General features: G+C 56.4%; 3 protein-coding genes across 4 annotated transcripts; 2 read left to right on the forward strand and 1 right to left on the reverse strand.

The window, feature by feature from the left end:
- Nucleotides 1-379: 379 nt before the first annotated feature.
- CDC42SE1 (CDC42 small effector 1) lies at nt 380-5,698 on the forward strand. Its single transcript, XM_059490401.1, has 5 exons — nt 380-723; nt 2,873-3,018; nt 3,098-3,208; nt 4,227-4,301; nt 4,405-5,698. The coding sequence occupies exons 2-4, from the start codon at nt 2,965-2,967 to the stop codon at nt 4,296-4,298; spliced, it is 237 nt and encodes a 78-aa protein (XP_059346384.1). The 5' UTR covers nt 380-723; nt 2,873-2,964; the 3' UTR covers nt 4,299-4,301; nt 4,405-5,698.
- Nucleotides 5,695-11,865, reverse strand: PRUNE1 (prune exopolyphosphatase 1). The gene is made up of 9 exons (XM_059490309.1): nt 11,794-11,865; nt 10,602-10,711; nt 9,170-9,274; nt 8,885-9,090; nt 7,762-7,946; nt 6,905-7,063; nt 6,718-6,812; nt 6,480-6,638; nt 5,695-6,372 (listed from the first exon to the last, which is right to left on the reverse strand). The coding sequence occupies exons 2-9, from the start codon at nt 10,638-10,640 to the stop codon at nt 6,052-6,054; spliced, it is 1,269 nt and encodes a 422-aa protein (XP_059346292.1). The 5' UTR covers nt 10,641-10,711; nt 11,794-11,865; the 3' UTR covers nt 5,695-6,051.
- Nucleotides 11,559-19,316, forward strand: MINDY1 (MINDY lysine 48 deubiquitinase 1). Of its 2 annotated transcripts, none has more exons than XM_059490293.1 (10): nt 11,559-12,217; nt 13,396-14,446; nt 15,180-15,237; nt 15,336-15,400; nt 15,498-15,656; nt 16,235-16,337; nt 16,421-16,563; nt 17,289-17,438; nt 18,718-18,882; nt 18,977-19,316. In XM_059490293.1, exons 2-10 carry the CDS (start codon nt 13,481-13,483, stop codon nt 19,022-19,024), a joined length of 1,857 nt encoding a protein of 618 aa, XP_059346276.1. In that variant the 5' UTR covers nt 11,559-12,217; nt 13,396-13,480; the 3' UTR covers nt 19,025-19,316. The 2 variants fall into 2 exon arrangements, with proteins under 2 accessions (XP_059346276.1, XP_059346275.1); XM_059490292.1 differs by having other exon boundaries at nt 11,560-12,217; nt 17,247-17,438.
- The last annotated feature ends 827 nt before the right edge of the window (nt 19,317-20,143 follow it).

Raw genomic sequence — 20,143 nt, forward strand, 5'->3', positions numbered from 1 at the left:
CGGGGGCTCTGGGGTACCCATGGAAAAAGCAGGAATAATGCTCGGGGGCACATGGGAGCATAACTGGGACTTGCTGGGGACCCCCAGCCCTACCTGGTCCCCTGGCATTCCCCCAGTGCTCCTGGAAACCCCAAACCCCTGAACCCCAGCTGGGGACCCCCAGCCTTAACAGGACCTCAAGAACCCCCAAGTTGCTCCTTCTGGGACCCTGGGCCCCCCATTCTCAGTGGGACTTGGGCTCCCTATCCCTCCCGGGACCCCATTCCTACCGGGACCCCGGCCCCCCATTCCCACCGGGTCCCCCGTTCCTCCCGGTGCCGCAGTGCCGGCGGTTCCCGGGGAGGGCGCTGTGCCGGGGCCGGGCCGGGCCGAGCCGCGCCGGGCGGCGGGAGCTGCGCCGCGTCCGCACCGGGCCACGCCTGGGGCTGCGAGCGGGCACCGGCACCGGCACCTCCCGGCCACGCCTGCGGCTGCGAGCGGGGCACCGGCGCCGGAACCCGCACCGGCACCGGGACCCCCGAGCCACGTCTGGGCTGCGAGCGAGGCACCGGGACCGGCACCAGCACCGGGACCGGGACTCATAAAGGGATCGGGACTTGCACTCCCGGGCCACGCTTGGGGCCGCTGCGAGCCGGACACCGGCAGCGGGACCGGGACTTCCGAGCCACGCGTGGGGCTGCGAGCCGGACACCGGCCCCGGGAGCCGCTCCCGCTCCGGGACAGGTAATGGGGCCGTCACCGGGACGGGAACGGGCCGGGACGGGAACCCTTCCAACCCCGCGGAAGGGCCCCCGGAACCGCCGTAGGAAGGCGGAGAGAGCACCGGGATCGGTACCGGAACGGGAGCGGGGCGGCGGGACGACCCCCCTTGCAGCTCGCTGGTTCAACCGGGGAGCCCTCTCGGGATCCACCGGATCTCCCCAGCCCCACCGGGACCACCGGGGTCCCAAGGCCTGCGGGGTCCCACCAACCCTACCGGGACCCCCAAACCCTGCTGGGACCCCCGAAGTGCCGGAGCCCCGCGGAGCCCGGGGGTCGCACCGGGACCGTCCCTCGCAAAGAAGGGACGGTCACTTCCACTCTGCCGCCCATCCCGGGGGTCCTGGGCCCGCAACCGGGGCACCCCAGGACTGTCCCCCTGTCCAGCCCTGTCCCCGCACTATGGCCTTCCCTCCGAGACCCCCGAGGGTACCCCATGACTGGGTGACCCCAGTGCTGGGGGGCTCGGAGCGGACCCCCCTGCCCGGAGCCCGCCGGTGACGCAGAGCCCGGCGGTGCTTTCCCAACCGGGAAGTCATTTTGCCTGTGCCGGCAGGGCCGGGCCCAAAACCGCACTGCCCGGGGCTACCGAGCTGCCCCGGTGGGCTGAACCCGGCCACGGCTCCTCTCAGGGTGGGCTGAGGGCGTGCGACCCCCAAAGCGGGGATCGGGGGGCAAGAACCGACCAGAGCCGCCCGGAGCCGGGCCCAAAGCCGCCCCGTCGAGGCCGTGAGGCCCTGGCGGGTGCCGGAGGGGCTTTGAGGGGTGTGGGCAGGGGTCGTGGCCGTGCGGAGCCCGGAGGTTTCACTGCTGGTTCATCCGAGGCTCTCCAAGCGGCCCGGGCTGCGGTGCTGAGTTCGGGGGGCACCTCCCCAGCAAGGCCCGGCCGCTGCACGGCCGGATCCCAGCGCTGATTTTGCTGAGGAAATCGGGCTGGAAAGGAAACGCAGCCCCTTCCTCATTTACCCCTCAGCCCCTTCCTCATTTACCCCTCAGCTCCCTCCTCATTTGCCCCACAGCCGGGGGCAGAGGCCGGGTTTGGGTTTGGGTTTGGCAGGGGGGGCACGGCGTGGGCACGGAGCCGGTGTGCAGCGGGCGGGACGTGTCACAGCCTGCCCGGTGCCAGCGCTCCCGGAGGGGCTCACCGGGGAACGGGAATGGGCACACGGTGAGGGACAGAGCGGGGGACACGGCGGGGGACACGGGGGTCCTCTGGTTACGGGGGAGCAGCACAGAGGGCACCCACCCCTCGGGAATGCCCGCTTGGAGGGTGATTCCGTGGGGTTATTGCGGACAGATCGTGGCCGGAGGCGCTGACAGGGCTGTGCCCAGGCTGGGCTCGGAGCCCCCCGTTTTGGGGGTCTGTCCCCCGGCCCCGCTCCTCCCCGCCGGCAGCAGGAAGCGCGGCCGGACTTTGGTCCATCCGGCGGCACCGGCGCAGGGGCAGCGGAAGGAACTCGTCCCGTTCGCCGGAGGGAGCCCTGGCTCCGGCACCCATCGCCCGTGGGGGCTCTCCCGTGGCTGACACCGGGCTGAGCTCCGGCCACGGCCCCTCGTGGGTGGGTGAGTTCCCTGCGTACCACTGGCTCCTTAATTTTTTAAGGAGTTGTCTCTCCTTAGCATGAGGAGAAGCCCCCATTTTGGGGGTTAAACCCCCTGTCCACACCTCCTTGCCTAGCCCAGGCAGTACCGTGGGAGTTTGGGATAAAATCCCACCAGTCCCTGTTTATTTCTCTCTCATCTGCTCTTCAGAAGCAGGAGCGGAAGAGCTGAAGCTCCGGCCCCTTTTCGGAAAGGCCGGGATATTTTTAGCTGCCTGGCTCAGGGAGTTGGGATTTGCCATGGCTGCCTCCATCCCCCCCATCCTGCCGCAGCATCCTTCAGCTGTGTCCTGCCCTGGAGCGGGGGACAAAGCCCAGCCATGGCCACGGGGACAACTCTGGGGGTCTCTGTGTGATGCTCAGGGTCCCTGGGACCCCCTTGCCGTGACAGGATTAGCTGTGTGTGACCCAGGGCTCTACTGGGGCTCTCTGCCTTTTGTTGCTTGATGTGAAATTGCTTTAGCATTAATTTGGGGAGGTCTGGAAGCATCACTCTCCCTTCCCACCCACAGCCAGCCGCTCCTCTCCCCGCCGTGCCACCCTGACCAGGTGTCCCCATGGAGTGACCCTGCCCGGGGGGACGCTGGCTGCCACCACCGCCAGCATGAGCGACTTCTGGCACAAGCTGGGCTGCTGCGTCGTGGAGAAGCCCCAGCCCGTGAGTACCCCCCTGTGCAGCCATTTTGGGGAGGGGGCCTGGGGCTCAGCAGGGTTTGATGGCCTTCATCCCCTCGCAGAAGAAGAGGAGGAGACGGATCGACCGCTCCATGATCGGGGAGCCCATGAACTTCGTGCACCTGACACACATCGGCTCCGGGGACATGGCTGCGGGAGAGGGGCTGCCCATGGTACCCTGGGGGCTGGGGGGGGCTTGGCTGGGGGCTGGGGCTCGGGCTCGGGGTGGTGGGGCTCTCATCTGGGTGATAGGTGGTGGTTTTGGGGTGGTAGGTGTTGGTTTTGGGGTGGTAGAGTCTCACAGTTGGGTGGTGGGTGTTGTTTTGGGGTGCTGGGTGTCAGGATTGGTTGGTAGGTGCTGTTTTGGGATGCTGGGTCTTAGTGTTGGGTGCTGGGTGTTGGTTTTGGGGTGCTGGGTCTCAGGGTTGGGTGCTGGGTGTTGGTTTTGGGGTGGTAGAGTCTCACAGTTGGGTGGTGGATGTTGTTTTGGGGTGCTGGGTGTCGGGGTTATTTGCTGGGTGTTGTTTTGGGGTGCTGGGTCTCAGGGTTGTTTGCTGGGGGTTTATTTTGGGGTGCTGGGTATCAGAGTTGGGTGCTGGGTCTCGGGTTGGTTGATGGTGTTGTTATGGGGTGCTGGGTGTTGTTTTGGGGTGCTGGGTCTCAGGGTTGGGTGGTGGGTGTTGTTTTGGGGTGCTGGGTGTGTTTTTGGGGTGCTGGGTCTCAGGCTTGGCTGGTAGGTGTTCTTTTGGGGTGCTGGGTGTTGTTTTGGGGTGCCGGGTCTCAGGGTTGGGTGCTGGTTCTCAGGTTGGTTGGTGGGTGTTGTTTTGGGATGCTGGGTCTCAGGGTTGGCTGCTGGGTGTTATTTTGAGGTGCTGGGTGTTGTTATGAGGTCCTGGGTGTTACTTTGGGGTGCTGGGTGTTGTTGTGGGGCTCTGGGTCCCAGGGTTGTTTGCTGGGTGCTGTTTTGGGGTGCTGAGTCCCAGGGTTGTTTTCTGGGTGTTTTTCTGGGGTGCTGGGTCTCAGGGTTCTTTGCTGGGTGTTGTTTTGCGGTGCTGGGTCTCAGGCTTGCCTGGTGGGTGTTGTTATGGGGTGCTGGGTGTTTTTTTTGGGGTGCTGGCTGTTGTTTTGGGGTGCTGGCTCTCCTGGCCGGGCCAGGGGGGTGGCACAGGTGCTGACAGCCCCTCTCTGCAGACTGGTGCTGTCCAGGAGATGAGGTCCAAGGGCGGCCGGGAGCGACAGTGGAGCAGCTCCCGAGTGTTGTAGCGTGTGAGTACCTGCCCATGGCACCCCCAGCGCTCCCCTCTGAGGAACACCCTCCTGAGCCACCACCTGGGCGCTCCCATAACCCATAACCTCTCGGATTTTACAGATTTCTGGCTTTTTCAGCCCAAACTTGAACTGCCTGACCCCCCCCGCTGGAGGAGAAGCCAACCTGGAGTGCTTTAACCCCGCGGTATTTATGCAGCACCATCCTCACCCAGCTCCCGGTGACTTTGGGGCTTCATCCCTCTGGAAAATCCCTCCTTGCTGGAGGCACTGGCTGTGGTGAGGTGGGCAGGGAGCCCCCAGCTCGTGCCCCACCTACAAAGGACACAGCCACCCCCCTGAAACGTGCCAGGAGCTGCCAGGAGCAGCCCACGAGTCCCAAATCCTCCCAGTTCTCCCTTTTCCCACTCCCGTGTCTCCCATGGGCTGCATGGTGGTGCCTCAGTTTCCCCAGGGAACCAGTTCATGGTGCAGAGGCTGCTTTGATGCCTCCCAGAACATCCCAGAGGAGCAAAACCAGGATTAAGCCCCGATATTCTGGTGCCAAACCAGAGTTAAACCCAAGATGTTCTGGTGTCAAACCAGGACTGGATGTCAAACTGGGATTAAGCCCCAATTTTTAGGAGCAGAACTGGGATTAAACCCCAATTTTTAGGAGCAGAACTGGGATCGAACCCCGCTGCTTTGGTGCCAAACCAGGATCCAACCCCAATGCTCGACTGTCTCCGAGCCCACAGTGCCTCCAGCTGGCATTCCACCGCCGCCAAACCCTCACCTCCCTCCTTTTTTTAGGATCTGTTCCTATTTTTAAGCTCCCAAACCCCCCCTGAGCAGCCTCTGTGGCCCCGGGCAGGACCGTGGTGGGGTCTCCTCCACCCGGGATTGTCCCCAGGCCGGACAGGGCCTGACCCGAGAAGGGCTCTGCAATTAGGTGCGGGTGTACATAGTTTAATTAGTGCCAGGATTAAATATTAATTAGCACGTGCTGGGTGACAGAGCCTTTCCCCTGTGCTCCGGTGGGAGCTGGGATTTTCCAGCCCTGTGTCGTGTTCAGGTCAGGGTTTTTGGGCAAAACATTCCACCCTTGAAATAAATGCCTTGTGCTGGCCCAAGGGGTGGGTGCAGGAGCTCCTCGCTCCCTCCTGTGCTCCTGGAGCAGCCAAATCCACTGGGAAAAGCTGAAATTCACGACTTTTTATGGCACAACCAGTTTCCTCCCGGCTGGGCTGGACTCGGGAGCGTGGCTGCACTGACACCCCCTCCTTGGGCACCCCAAAATGTTCCTCTGACCCACTGTAGAGGGGATTGCACCCCAGGGAAAGAGGGGGCGCGCCCCCAGCTCGAGTGGGGCAGCACCCCGTCCCTGAATAAAAGCCAAGAGCCAAAACTGGAAGAAATTTAAAGGGGAATTTAATCCTTGGAAAACAGTGACAGTTGTGGACGGCTGCATGTCCGGACCCACCCTCTGGGGCCTCCCTCTGCCCCCCATGGAAGGAAGATCATCAATAACTCGTTAACTCCCTCACCCCAACGCCTTCATCAAGGGGGTGCAACTCCTGCCCATGGCACCCCCAAAACCCCACCTTGGGGACCACTGGGGCACAGGGAGCCATTGGGGGGGGGACAAACCACGAGCTGACCTCTAACAGAGGCAGCTGCCACCCCCCTCCACACCCAGGCACCCCACGGGGGCCTGCTCAGGGACCCCAACTTCTCATCCAGACCTCAGAACTCCACGGGGGTGCCTCTGTTATTTCGGGGAGCCCGGCGGCTGCCCTGCGGCGATGCGGCTGACCCGCTCCAGGACGTCCTGGGGGCACAGCGGGGGCACGGCCTGTGCCAGGGGACACTCCTCCACCAGGCTGTTCATGGGGGTGGGTGGGGGCACCACCTCCTCCTCAGGGCCCCCTGCAGCCCCCAGACCCCCCAGAGCTGCCCTGAGGATGGGCAGCACCTTCTTACGGGTGGCCATGGCGTTGCCCTGGGCGTAGGCAGCCACGCAGGGCCAGGGGCTGGGCAGCGGCCGCAGCAGCAGCGACGGCGCCGTCGCCTCCTCCAGAGCCCCGCACAGCTGTGGGGGAGCAAACGTGGGGCTGGGACCTGCCCAGCACCCCCAAAACTGCCAGGCTGTGGGGCAAAGCAGGGCTGGAGATGCCCAGACGCGGCTCCCCGACTCACCGTGCTGCGGAGGGGCTCCTGCGCGCTGTACACGGCGAGTTTGCGGGTGGGCTCGTGGTGTTGGTTAAAGGACACGGTCATGGCCACCAGCCCGGCATAGCCACGGGCCTGGCAGAAAGCCTCCAGGTCCTGCAGCAAGCCAGGCCGCAGCAGGAAGGTCTGGGCAGAGGGGAGGGGTCTCAGTGTCACCGTGATGTCCCCAGCGTGCCTCAGTTTCCCCCTGAGCCCCCAGTCTCACTTCCAAGTCCTCGAAGACGCCGCTGATGCCGACGACAGCCTCGTCATTGGAGAGGACTTTGAGGTCCTTCCGCAGCATCTGCTCTGTTGTCAGCCCTGGGAGGTGGCCAGCAACGATCCCAGGTCACCTTGCTGTCCCCAGGGAGAGGGGGCGACACACCTGGGTGCCGCTGGCCTGGCACACCCACCCGTGACATCAAACTTGGCCGCCTGCAGCGCTCCGAACACGGCGTCACGGGCCGGCAGCTCCGGGAACCTCTCCTCCAGCAGGGACACGCAGGCCACGTCCCTGGGGGTCACCTTGCCTGCAGCTGGGCTCAGGTTGATGCAGTCCAGCAGGATGGTGCCTGTGGGGACGAGTGGGGCCGTGGTGTCACCGTCCCCGGGGACAGAGCTCAGCCAGGACCCCACAGAATCACAGAATGATGAGGGTGGGAGAGACCGCTGAGATCATCATCCAACCTATGCCCTGACACGTCTACCAGGCTGTAGCACCATGTCCAGTGTTTATTTAAACACATCCAGAGATGGCGATTCTACACCTCCCTGGGAAGAGCATTCCAGTACTTTATTATTCTTTCAGTAAAAAATTTCTTCCTAATATCCAACCTGTACCATCCCTGACATAGCTTGAGGCTGTGTCCTCTGGTTCTGTCAGAGACTGACCTCACCTGGCTACAACCTCCCTTCAGAAGGTTGTAGAGAGCAATAAGGTCACCTCTAAACCTCCTCTTCTCCAGGCTGAACATCCCCAGCTCCTTCAAACCTTCCTCACAGGGTTTGTGTTCCCAGCCCCTCCCCAGCCTTGTGTTTGAGCATCTCAACGTCCTTCCCAAACTGAGGAGCCAGAACTGGACACAGCACTCAAGATTTGGCCTCACCAGCGCCGAGTCCAGGGGCAGAATGAGCTCCCTGCTCCTGCTGGCCACACCATTCCTGACCCAGGCCAGGAGCCGTTGTCCTTCTTGGCCATCAAGGCACGTTACTGGCTCATTTTCACCCAGGTCCCTTTGTGCCCCACCGTCCCCAGCTGTGCCCTGCTCACCGTGCAGCAGCGCGGCCGTGGTTCTGTCCAGCACGCCCGGGGGGCCCTGCAGGATCCTCTCGGTCACCAGGGTGGCACAGGAGCCCACGGGCTCCACTGTCACCTGGCACGGGGGGCCTCGGGCCCGCTCCAGCGGTCGGTGATCCAGGACCTCCACCACGGCCTCCTCCAGGGCAGCGTCAGCACTGCTGGGCAACGGGAAGGGTCAGAGCCTGCCAGAGCCCCTTATTCCTTTTTTTCCCTAAAAACTCCCTGGAAATGGATCAATTTCGGCCATCCTGGGCGGCAAAATCAAGCCCTGCTCTGCATGGATGGCCCTGGCTGTCCCCAAAGTGCCACCCCTTGTCTCACCCGGGCAGGACACGGTGATCCACCAGAGTCAGGGAGAGCAGCCCAGCATGGTGCCAGGTCCATCTCATCCCCCAGATCAATTTCACCCCAAAAAATGAGCGAGGCATCCAGGATCCTCCCAATCCCACAGCAAAGTCCATCGAGGCTCTGCTGTCCCCTGGCTGTCCCAAGGTGCCACCCCCAGCTCACCCAGGCAGGACATGGTGATCCACCAGAGTCAGGGAGAGCAGCCCAGTGTGGTGCCAGGTCCATCTCATCCCAGCCCAGTGTGGTGTAGCCTCCCCAGGTCAATCTCACCCCAAAAAATGAGTGAGGCAGGCGGGATCCCCCAATCCCACAGCAAAACTGAGCGAGGCTCTGCTGTCCCCTGGCTGTCCCCAAGGTGCCACTCCTAAGCTCATCAGGGCAGGATGTGATGGTCAACCAGTGTCAGGGAGAGCAGCCCAGCATGGTGCCAGGTCCATCTCATCCCCCAGATCAATCTCATCCCAAAAAACGAGCGAGGCAGGTGGGATCCCTCAGTCCCACAGCAAAAGCAAGCAAGGGTGACCCTGGCTGTCCCCAAGGTGCCACCCCCAGCTCACCAGGGTAGAACATGGTGATCCACCAGAGTCAGGGAGAGCAGCCCAGCATGGTGCCAGGTCCATCTCATCCCCCAGATCAATCTCACCCCAAAAAATGAGCGAGGTGTCCAGGACCCCCCAGTACCACAGCAAAGTCCATCGAGGCTCTGCTGTCCCCTGGCTGTCCCAAGGCGCCACCCCCAGCTCACCCAGGCAGGACATGGTGATCCACCAGAGTCAGGGACAGCAGCCCAGCGTGGTGCAGCCCTCCCAGGTCGATCTCATCCCTGAAGACCAGCGAGGCGTCCGGGATGCCCCGCTCCCGCAGCAGGAACGTCGTCTCCGTCCGCAGCGCGAAGTCGGCGCGGGGGATGTTCAGCACGGGCACGAAGGCGGCTTTGGGAGCCGGGGTGGTCTGCACCAAAGGGGGTGTCACACCCGGGGAGGCGTCCCCGAGGCCACCAGGGGTCCCTGGCGCGGTGGTTGAGCCTCACCTGGGCGAGGAAATAGGCCAGGGCCAGCGCGGAGACGGCGGAGTCCAGGTCACAGGCCTCGTTGCCCATCACCACGTGGATCTCCTGGTGCTGCTGGATGTGATCCTGCAGGGATGGGAGGTGTCAGGCATGGCAGCAGCGTGGCCCTGTCCTCCAAAATCCCCCACACTGCTCCCTTGTCCTCCAAAATCCCCCAAACTGCTCCCTTGTCCTCATCAGTGCTCCTGGAGCCACCTGTCACAGGTGGCACCCACAGATTGCACCCTCCTGGCACCCCTGGAGCTGCCTGGGATCCATTTCTGGCCTCCAGACCAGGTCCTGGCACCCCTGGGATCCATTTCTGGCACTAAATCCTCAGGTTTGGGGTGAGTGAGGTGTGTTGGGATTCCAGGAAAACTCACCTGAGCCACCAGGTGAGGCCAGGGACCATCCCAGCCCCGCAGCCCTGAGTGCTTTAACCCATTTGTTTTAGAATTTGGGGCTGTTTGTCACCCCAAAAGTGACGTTTCACCCTCTTTTGCCTGCCTGCGGCAGCAGGGAAAACATGTCACTCTCCTGTCCCCCGCCCACGGGAGCCACCCCGTGCCCAGGCTCTGATTTTTGGGACAATTCTCTGCTGCCATAACCCAGATTTGCTAATTTTTATGGTAAAACAGGAAAAAAAAACAACAACCCCAGAGCGGCTGCAGCACAAACCCCTCAGCAGGTCTGGGATGGGGCTGGGAGACATTTTGGGGTGTCCCTGGCGTGGCTGTGCCGCCTCAGTGGGGCACCACACTTGGGGGTCTCGGCCTCAATCCATGGGGTGCTCGTCTCCCCCTGCACCCCCATTTAACTGCACCCCCATTTCCCTGCTCCCTAATTGCCCACCTTCACCTCCATTCTCCTTGCACCCCCAATTCCCTCCCTGCTCCCCCATTTCTATGTACCCCCAATTTCCCCCCTGCTCCCCCATTTGTCTGCACCCCCATTTCCCCCTTGCACCCTCATTTCCCTGAACCCCGATTCCTCCCCTGCACCCCCATTTTTCTTGCACCCCGATTCCTCCCCTGCTCCTCCACTTCCCTGCACCCCAATTCCCTGCTCCCCCATTCTCCCCTGCACTCCAATTTCCCTGAACCCCATTTCCCTGCTCCCCAATTCCCTCCTACACTCCATTTGTCTTCTCCCCACTTCCCCTCTGTACCAATTCCCTACTCCCCCAATTCTCCCCTTGCTCCCCCATTTTCTTGCACCCCATTCCCCCCTGCACCCCCATTTCCCTGTATCCCCATTGCCCCCCCTGCTCCCCCACTTTCCTGCTCCCAAATTCCCCTCCTGCACCCCCAATTCCCCCCGTGCTCCCCCATCTCCCTGCACCCCAATCTCCCCCGTTCCCCCTCTTTCCCCTGAGCCCCCCAAGACCCCCTGAGCCCCCCGTTCCCCCCGGTACCTGCAGAGCCGCCCGGTTCCCCAGCACGAAGCGCTCCATGACAGCGCTGATCCACGGCCTGAACCGCCACGATGGCCCCAGTATAAACCAGTACGGCCCAGTAGAGCTCGCTACAACCCAGTACAGCCCAGTACAGCCCAGGATAACCCAGTACGGCCTGGTACAGCCCAGGATAACCCTGTACACCCTACTATAACCCAGTACAGCTCACTATAACCCAGCACGGCCCAGTACAAACCCAGTGCAGCCCAACAGAAGTTCAGACTGTCCCAGTACAGCCCAGTATCACCCTGGACTATCCCAGTATCACCCCAGTCCGTCCCAGTCTAGCCCAGTACCACCCCAGACTATCCCAGTCCAGCCCAGTCTAAGCCCAGACCCTCCCAGTCCAACCCAGTTTAAGCCCAGTCCATCCCAGTCCAGCTCAGTATCACCCCAGACTATCCCAGTACCACCCCAGACTGTCCCAGTCCAGCCCAGTCTGTCCCAGACCCTCCCAGTCCAGCCCAGTTTAACCCCAAACTATCCCAGTTTAATCCCAGTCCAGCCCAGTTTAACCCCAAACTATCCCAGTACAACCCCAGTTTGTCCCAGTCCAGCCCAGTTTAACCCCAAACTATCCCAGTTTAATCCCAGTCCAGCCCAGTTTAACCCCAAACTATCCCAGTCCGTCCCAGTCCAGCCCAGTTTAACCCCAAACTATCCCAGTACAACCCCAGTTTGTCCCAGTCCGTCCCAGTTTAATCCCAGTCCAGCCCAGTTTAACCCCAAACTATCCCAGTACAACCCCAGTTTGTCCCAGTCCGTCCCAGTTTAATCCCAGTCCAGCCCAGTTTAACCCCAAACTATCCCAGTACAACCCCAGTTTGTCCCAGTCCGTCCCAGTTTGTCCCAGTCCGTCCCAGTCCAGCCCCTCCCCCCGCGCCGCAGAGGCCGCTGGGAGGGGGCGGGGCCGTTCCCGGCATCCCCCGCGCTGGGGGGGGGGGCTCGGGGGGGACCCCAAATTTCCTCATTTCACCCCAAAACCCTCCCGGGACCCCTGGACCCCTCCCTGAACCCCCGAACACCCCCCCAGCCCCCTCGGACACCCCCAAATTCCGCTGCGACCCCAAAACCACCCCCCCCCTCCCCAGCCCAACCCGCACCCTGCAAAACCCCCCCAAAAAATCCGAGTGCGCCCCAAAATTTCCACCTTGAATCCTCTTCTTCCTCCTCCTCCTCCTCTTCCTCCTCTTCCTCTTCCTCCTCCTCCCCCCGCCCTCAATCCGCCTTCCCACGGGGCGGCCGCAGCCGGGTGGAAAACAGGCCCCGAAAACGGGGGAAAAAGAGGGAAAAAAGAGGAAAAAAGAAGAAAAAAAAGGGTGGAAAAAAAAAAAAAAAAACAAACAACAAAACAACAGGGAAGAGGATAAAAGAAAGGGGAGGTTAAAAAGTTAAAAAAAAAAAAAAAAAAAAACAAAAAGGGGGGAAAAGGAAGACGAGAGGAGCGAAAGCAGCGCGAAGGAATTAAAAAATAAAAGAGGATTAAAGAGGAAAGAGCAAAAGGAAAAAGAAGGAAGAAGGAAGAAAAAGGGAATAAAGGAGGAGAGAAGAAGGAGAAAAAAGCAGGAGAAAAGGTAAAGGGTTAAAAAGGAGGGAAAAAGTGAAAAAAAGAAGGGCGAGAGGAGGGGGGAAAAGGGAAAATTAGAAAAAGAAGGGGAAAGGAGGAAAAAATAAAGACAGGAAGGGAAAAGGAGGGAAAAAATTTAAAAAGCAAGGAAAAAGTGGCATAAAGAAGGAATAAAGAAGGGAAAGGGAGGAAAAACAAGGATTAAAGAGAGAAAAATGAGGATAAACAAGGAATAAAGAAGGAAAAAGGGGCATAAACAAGGAATAAAGAAGGAAAAAAATGAGGAAAAACAAGGATTAGGGGGGAAAACTGAAGGGAAAGCCGCAAGGGGGGACCCCGAGGGGCGGCCCCGCCCCGGGACCCCCCGGTCCGGCCGGACCGGCCCCGCCGCGGGCTCGGGGCGGAGCCGCGAGTGGGGATGGAAATCCACCTTCCCATGGCTGTTAAACGGCACTGCGTTTCGTTTATTTTGTTTTATTTTATTTTATTTTATTTTATTTTATTTTATTTTATTTTATTTTATTTTATTTTATTTTATTTTATTTTATTTTATTTTATTTTATTTTACTTTATTTTATTTTACTTTATTTTATTTTATTTTACTTTATTTTATTTTATTTTACTTTATTTTATTTTATTCTGATCTATTCTATTCTATTTTAAAATTTAATTTTATTTTATTTTATTCTATTTTATTCTATTCTATTTCATTGTATTTTTATTTTATTTTATCTTAAATTTTATTTTATTCTATTTTAAAATTTAATTTTATTCTATTCTATTTCGTTTTATTTTTATTCTATTTTATTTTACTTCATTTCAATTATTTAATTTAATTCTATTCTATTTAATTTTATTTTTATTATATTCCATTTCATTTTCTTTCATTTCATTTCATTTATTTATTTTAATTTCATTTTCATTTTATTTCATTTCCAGCCCCTGTATATATACCTATATATCTATATAGATATATATGTATATATATATTATGCATACATAAATATACATTTATATTTATGTTTAAAAACATATTTATATTTATAGTTATATATTTATAATTTACATATTTGTATATTTATATCTATATATTTACAGTATTATCTTTATAGTTACGTTTGTGATTATATTTATATTTATATTATCTCAGTATTTTCCTCATCCAGCCCAATTTTCCCTCCTCAGGCTGATTTGGGATGCAGCTGCTCCTGGACAGACCCAGAGCATTCCCAGGAGCCTGAGTGGAACCAGAGCAGCACCAGAGGGTCCCATGGAGCAGGAGGGGACCCCCGAGCCCCCCAAAGAGGCTACGGGTGGGGACGGAATTCCCGCTGCTGGGGACAGAATTCCCAATGTTGGTGACAGAATTCCCGCTGCTGGGGGTGCAATTCCCTGTGTAGGGGACACAAATCCCAGCACTGGGGACGGAATTCCCAGTGCTGGGGGCGGAATTCCCGACGTTGGGGACACAATTCCTGATGTTGGGGGTGCAATTCCCAGCGTTGGGGACGAAATTCCCAGTGTAGGGGATGGAGTTCCCAGTGTTGGTGGCGGAATTCCCGGCGTAGGAGACACATTTCCCAATGCTGGGGATGGAATTCCCAGTGCTGGGGTTGGAATTCCCAGTGCTGGGGTTGGAATTCCCAGTGTTAGGGACGAAATTCCCGCTTTAGGAGATGGAATTCCCAGCGTTAGGGACACAATTCCTGGTGCAGGGCATGGAATTCCCGGTGTTGGTGACAGAGTTCCCAATGCCGGGGACACAGTTCCCAATTTTAGGGGTGGAATTCCCAGTGTTGGTGACGCAGTTCCCGGTGTTGGTGACACGATTCCCGGTGCAGGGAATTCCCAGGAAGGTTCTGGAAGCCCATCCGGGCAGCAGGAGGGGGTCTCCAGCCCCCAGGGACCCCCGGGGGGCTCCCCCAAGCAGCAGCAGCCCCTGCATGAGGAGGGGTCCCCAAAGGAGGAAGGGTCCCCGAAGGAAGGGGGGTCCCCCAAAGAGCAGCCCCCACAGGACAAGGGGTCCCTGAAGGACGGGGGGTCCCCCCAGGACAGGGGGTCCCCCCAGGACAGGGGGTCCCCGCCGGCCGAGCCCCCCCGGGCGCAGCCCCCCGGGGATTTTTACTTTGTCAAGTGGATCCTGTGGAAGGGGCAGCGCACGGCCCTGGTGACCCAGGGCGAGAACGGGCCCTGCCCGCTGCTGGCCATCATCAACATCCTCCTGCTGCAGTGGAAGGCAAGCTGGGGGGGCTTTGGACCCCCAGATCCCCTGGGGAGGGGTCCCAGGGTGGGCTGGGATGGGATGGGATGGGATCAATGGGATCAGATCAGTGGGATGGGATGGGATCAATGGGATAGGAGGGGATGGGATCAGTGGGGTGGGATGGGATTGATGGGATGGGAAGGGATCAATGGGATGGGATCAATGGGATCAATGGGATGGGATAGGATGGGATGGGATCAATGGGATCAGATCACTGGGATGGGATGGGATCAATGGGATAGGAGGGGATGGGATCAGTGGGATAGGAGGGGATTCATGGGATGGGAAGGGATCAATGGGATGTTATCAGTGGGATGGGAAGGGATCAGTGGGATGGGATCAATGGGATCAATGGGATGGGATCAGTGGGATGGGATAGGATGGGATGGGATAAATGGGATCAATGAGATGGGATGGGATCAATGGGATCAGATCACTGGGCTGGGCTGGTCTGGGATGGGATGTTATCAGTGAGATGGGATCAATGGGATCAATGGAATGTTATCAGTGAGATGGGATCAATGGGATCAATGGGATGGGAAGGGATCAATGGGATGTTATCAGTGGGATGGGATCAATGGGATGGGAAGGGATCAATGGGATGTTATCAGTGGGATGGGATCAATGGGATGGGAAGGGATCTATGGGATGTTATCAGTGGGATGGGATCATGGGATGGTGCCCCGCCTGCTCTGGTTGCCCCCAGGTGAAGCTGCCCCCGCAGACGGAGGTGGTCACGGCCGAGGAGCTGATGGCACATTTGGGTGAGTGGGGACCCTGCTCTGGCACCAGGAATGGGGTGGGGGGCTCCAGTGGGACCCCCACATTCCCTGGGGGGGGCTCTGACCCCTCTGTCTCGCAGGGAATTGCATCCTGGCCACCCAACCCAAGGACACCTCGGAGGGGCTGCAGCTGAACTTCCAGCAGGTGAGGAGCACCCCCAGAACACACAACCCTGCTGGCTGCAGGATTTGGGGTGTCACCCTCAGGAGTGACCCCTCCCCGTGTTTCTGCTGCCCCCCAGAACATCAGTGACACCATGACAGTGCTGCCCAAGCTCTCCACGGGGCTGGACGTCAACGTGAGGTTCACGGGGGTCTCAGATTTCGAGTACACCCCCGAGTGCATCGTCTTCGACCTCCTCAACATCCCACTGTACCACGGCTGGCTGGTGGACCCCCAGGTGAGCCCCCCTGCCTGGCTGCTGGGGCTTCTGTGGTGTCACAGAGGTGTCCCCAGCGCTGGAGAGGAGCTGGGGCTCCTCCTGGCCAAGGTGACCAAGCTGAGGATGGATGTCCCAACCTTGGGAGTGCTCAAGGCCAGGTTGGATGGTGCTTGGAGGAACCTGGTCTAGCAGGAGATGTCCCTGCCTATGGTTTAGGTGGGTCCAGGTGAGACTGGTCTAGCAGGACTGTGGTTTGGGGGGGTTCAGATGAAGCTGGTCTATCAGGACTGTGGTTTGGAGGTTCCAGATGAGCCTGGTCTATCAGGACTGTGGTTTGGGGGCTCCAGATGAGCCTGGTCTAGCAGGAGATGTCCCTGCCTGTGGTTTGGGGAGGTCCAGATGATCCCAGAAATTCCCACCCCAAAGCCCTCGGTGATGTTTGGGATGGGGCTCCGAACCCGAGGCAGTGCCCGGCTCCTCTGGCCGCGGCAGGAGGTTGCCCTGGGTGCTCCCTTCCCTCAGAAGGGACCCTCAGACCCCTCTGCTGTGGCTCCACGCCCACCAGGAGCTCACCCCGTGTCCCTGCCGCCCCGCAGAGCCCCGAGCAGGTGCAGGCCGTGGGCAGGCTCAGCTACAACCAGCTGGTGGAGAAGATCATCACCTGCAAGCACGCCAGCGACTCGCGCCTGGTGAGCGAAGGTAACGGCCCTGCCGCCCGCCCGCGGGCCCGGGGGGCACGGCCGGGCACCCCCGGCCCCGCCACGTCCCCGCTGTCCCCTCAGGGCTGGTGGCAGAGCAGTTCCTGGAGGCCACGGCGTCCCAGCTGACCTTCCACGGGCTGTGCGAGCTGACGGCGCGCGCCCGCGAGGGAGAGCTCGGCGTCTTCTTCCGCAACAACCACTTCAGCACCATGATCAAACACAAGGTGGGAGCCCCGACCCCGCCGTGCCCCCCAGAGCCCCCTGTGCCCCCCCAGAGCCCTGTGTGCCCCCCAGAGCCCCAGCCAGGGCCCACTGTCACCTGTCCTGTGGGAATGTTCCTCACCTGGGGTCACCAGATGTGGTGGTGTTCACGGGTTTCGGAAGACTGATTTATTATTTTATTATTTAATGGTATGATATATTATATTATATTATATTATATTATATTATATTATATTATATTATATTATATTATATTAATTACATTAATTACATTACATTATTACATTACATTACACTACATTAGACTATATTGTATTACATTACACTATATTGTACCACATTACATTACACTATATTATATTACATTACATTACATTATGTGAAAATGCTATATTAAAACTACACTAAAAGAACAGAAGAAAGGATTTCATCAGAAAGGAATAGAAAGGAATGGAATGATAAAATCTTGTGACTCTCAGAGAGTCCGAGACAGCCGGGCTGTGATTGACCATTAATTAAAAACAACCCCATGAGACCAATCCCAGATGCACCAGTTGCATCCCACAGCAGCAGATAACCATTGTTTACATTTCGTTCCTGAGAACGAAATATTTTCTCAGGAGAAAATATGCTAGTAAAAGGAGTTTTTATAAAACATGTCCGTGGCACTGTCCCTTGTGCCCAGGGCCACCTCTACCTGCTGGTGACCGACCAGGGCTTCCTGCAGGAGGAGGGGGTGGTGTGGGAGAGCCTGCACAGCGTGGATGGGGACAGCTGCTTCTGTGACACCGAGTTCCACCTCTGCCACCCCCTGGGCAAGGACGGGGCCAGCACGGCCCCCCCGGACCCCCGGCTGCAGCAGAGACAAGTGGACCAGGTTTGGGGACACGTGGTGGCACTGGGTGTGGGTGCTGGGAGGTCCCCAGGACGAGGGAAGAGATTAATCTGGCTCAATGTTCTCAGAAGGCTGATATATTATATTATATTATATTATATTATATTATATTATATTATATTATATTATATTATATTATATTATATTATATTATATATATTACATTATATTACATTATATTACATTATATTACATTACATTACATTAATTATATTATATTATATTATATTACATTTTATATTATATTATATTATATTATATTATATTATATTATATCATATCATATTATATTATATCATATTATATCATATTATATCATATTACATTATATTACATTACATTACATTATATTATATTATATTATATTATATTATATTATATTATATTATATTATATTATATTATATTATATTACATTACATTACATTATATATTACATTACATTATATATTATGTTATATTATATTATATTATATTGCATTACATTACATTACATTACATTATATTATATCATATCACATTACATTACATTACATTTATTATAGAATGCCATACTAAAACTATGCTAAAGAAATAGAGAATGGATACAGACAGAAGGCTTAACAAGAATGCTAAAATTCTTGTTCAGATAAATAATAATCAAATTAACATAAAACAATAAAATAAAATATTATAAATATTTTATATATATAAACATATATTACTATATAATTATATTTATTATTATTTACCTTATGTATTTATATATAATAAATATATTTATATATCATAATAAATATAATAAATATAATTATATTTTATTATAATATTTTATGATATTACAAACCAAAATAATTTAAATAATAAATAATGAAATAATATTTTACTAAATATTATAATAAATATAATAAAAACCAGTGGCTCCTTCCAGAGTCCTGACACAGCTGGACCATGATTGGTCATTAAATAAAAACAATTCACATGTTGGAAAAACAATCTCCAGATCAAATTCTGAAACAGCAAAACACGAGAAGCTGAGGCTTCTCAGCTTCCCGGGAGAAAATCCTGGGCAAGGAGAGTTTTTAGAAAACATTTAGAAATTTTTTTAGAAAATTTAGAAAATAGGCACATTCCAAAGCAGCAAAACACGAGAAGCTGAGGCTTCTCAGCTTCCCAGGAGGAGATCCTGGACAAGGGAATTTTTTTTAGAAAATCTGTCAGGAACAAATGAGTCCCATCCTGGGTCCCGCAGGGTCTGACCCCCCTCTCTGTGCCCCTGCCAGGATTTCATGGTGGCCCTGTCACTGCAGCAGGGACAGGGCCCCTCCTCGGTGCTCAGCGACCTGGAGCTGGCGCGGCAGCTGCAGCAGGAGGAGTACCAGCAGCACCATCCTCATCCTCCTCCTCATGCTCACCACCCTGCTCCTCCTCAGCTGCTCCCAGCGCAGGTACCCGGGGGGTGCTGCTGGCCCTGGGGGTCTCTGTGCGTGCCCCCAGAGCTCAGCCCTGTCCCTGTCCCTGTCCCTGTCCCTGTCCCCACAGGCGGAGCGGCGGCGCCAGAGGCCGGATTTGGACTGCACCCTCCTCTAGCCCCCCGTGCCTGGGGGTGCCCACGCCTGCAGCCCCCCAAAACCCCGCTCTGCATCCTCCAGGGACATCCTGGGGGTCCCGGTGGGCTGGAGACGAGGGGTGACCGTCTGAGCCCACCCCAGGAACACCCCAGTGGCCTTAACACAGGGGGGATCCCACTCAGGGGGGTCCCACACCTCAATCCACACTCCAGGACACGGGTGGGTGTGTGTGTGGGGATGGGGGGACACCTGCACCCCCCTGTTCAAAATGTGGCCTTAGCCTTTGGCAAGTAAAGGACTTGTACCCCTGAGATCAGTGGGGACTTCTGTTCTCTGGGGACACAGGGGTTTGGGGGGGGATTGGGGGGGTTTGGGGGGCTTTTGGGGGATTTGGGGTCGCAATTCCTCCGCGGTTTGGGGGGATTTGGAGTTTTTTTGGGGATTTGGGGTCACGGTTCCTCCGCGAGTTTGGGGTCCCCTCTGTGGGGTGCAGTGGCGAGGCGTGGCCGCCAGGCGGCGACAGAGGGCGAGTGGGGCCTGTGGGGTTCCGTAGGGGCACAAATGGGGTGTCTGTGGGGGGTATATGGGGCACATATAGGGCTGTCTGTGGAGGGTATATGGGGCACATATAGGGCTGTCTGTGGGGGGTATATGGGGCACAAATGGGGTGTCTGTGGGGGGTATATGGGGCACATATAGGGGTGTCTGTGGGGGGTATATGGGGCACAAATGGGCTGTCTGTGGGGGGTATATGGGGCTGTCTATAGGGGGTATGTGGGGCACATATAGGGCTGTCTATAGGGTGTATATAGGGCATATATAGGGCTCTCTATAGGGTGTCTATATGGCGTGCACAGGGCACATATAGAGCTCTCTATAGGGTGTTTATATGTGTTGCATAGGGTACCTGTAGGGAGTATATGGGGTGTATATGGGGCATATATAGGGCTGTCTATAGGGGGTATATAGGGCTTTCTATAGGGTGTTTATATGGGGTGCACAGGGCACATATAGGGCTGTCTATATGGTGTCTGTATAGGGCACATACAGGGCTGTCTATAGGGTGTATAGAGGTGTATATGGGGCACATATAGGGCTCTCTGTAGGGTGTTTATATGGGGTGCACGGGGCACATATA

The sequence above is a fragment of the Ammospiza nelsoni genome, chromosome 28 (genome assembly GCF_027579445.1).
Source record: "Ammospiza nelsoni isolate bAmmNel1 chromosome 28, bAmmNel1.pri, whole genome shotgun sequence".
NCBI lineage: Eukaryota > Metazoa > Chordata > Aves > Passeriformes > Passerellidae > Ammospiza > Ammospiza nelsoni.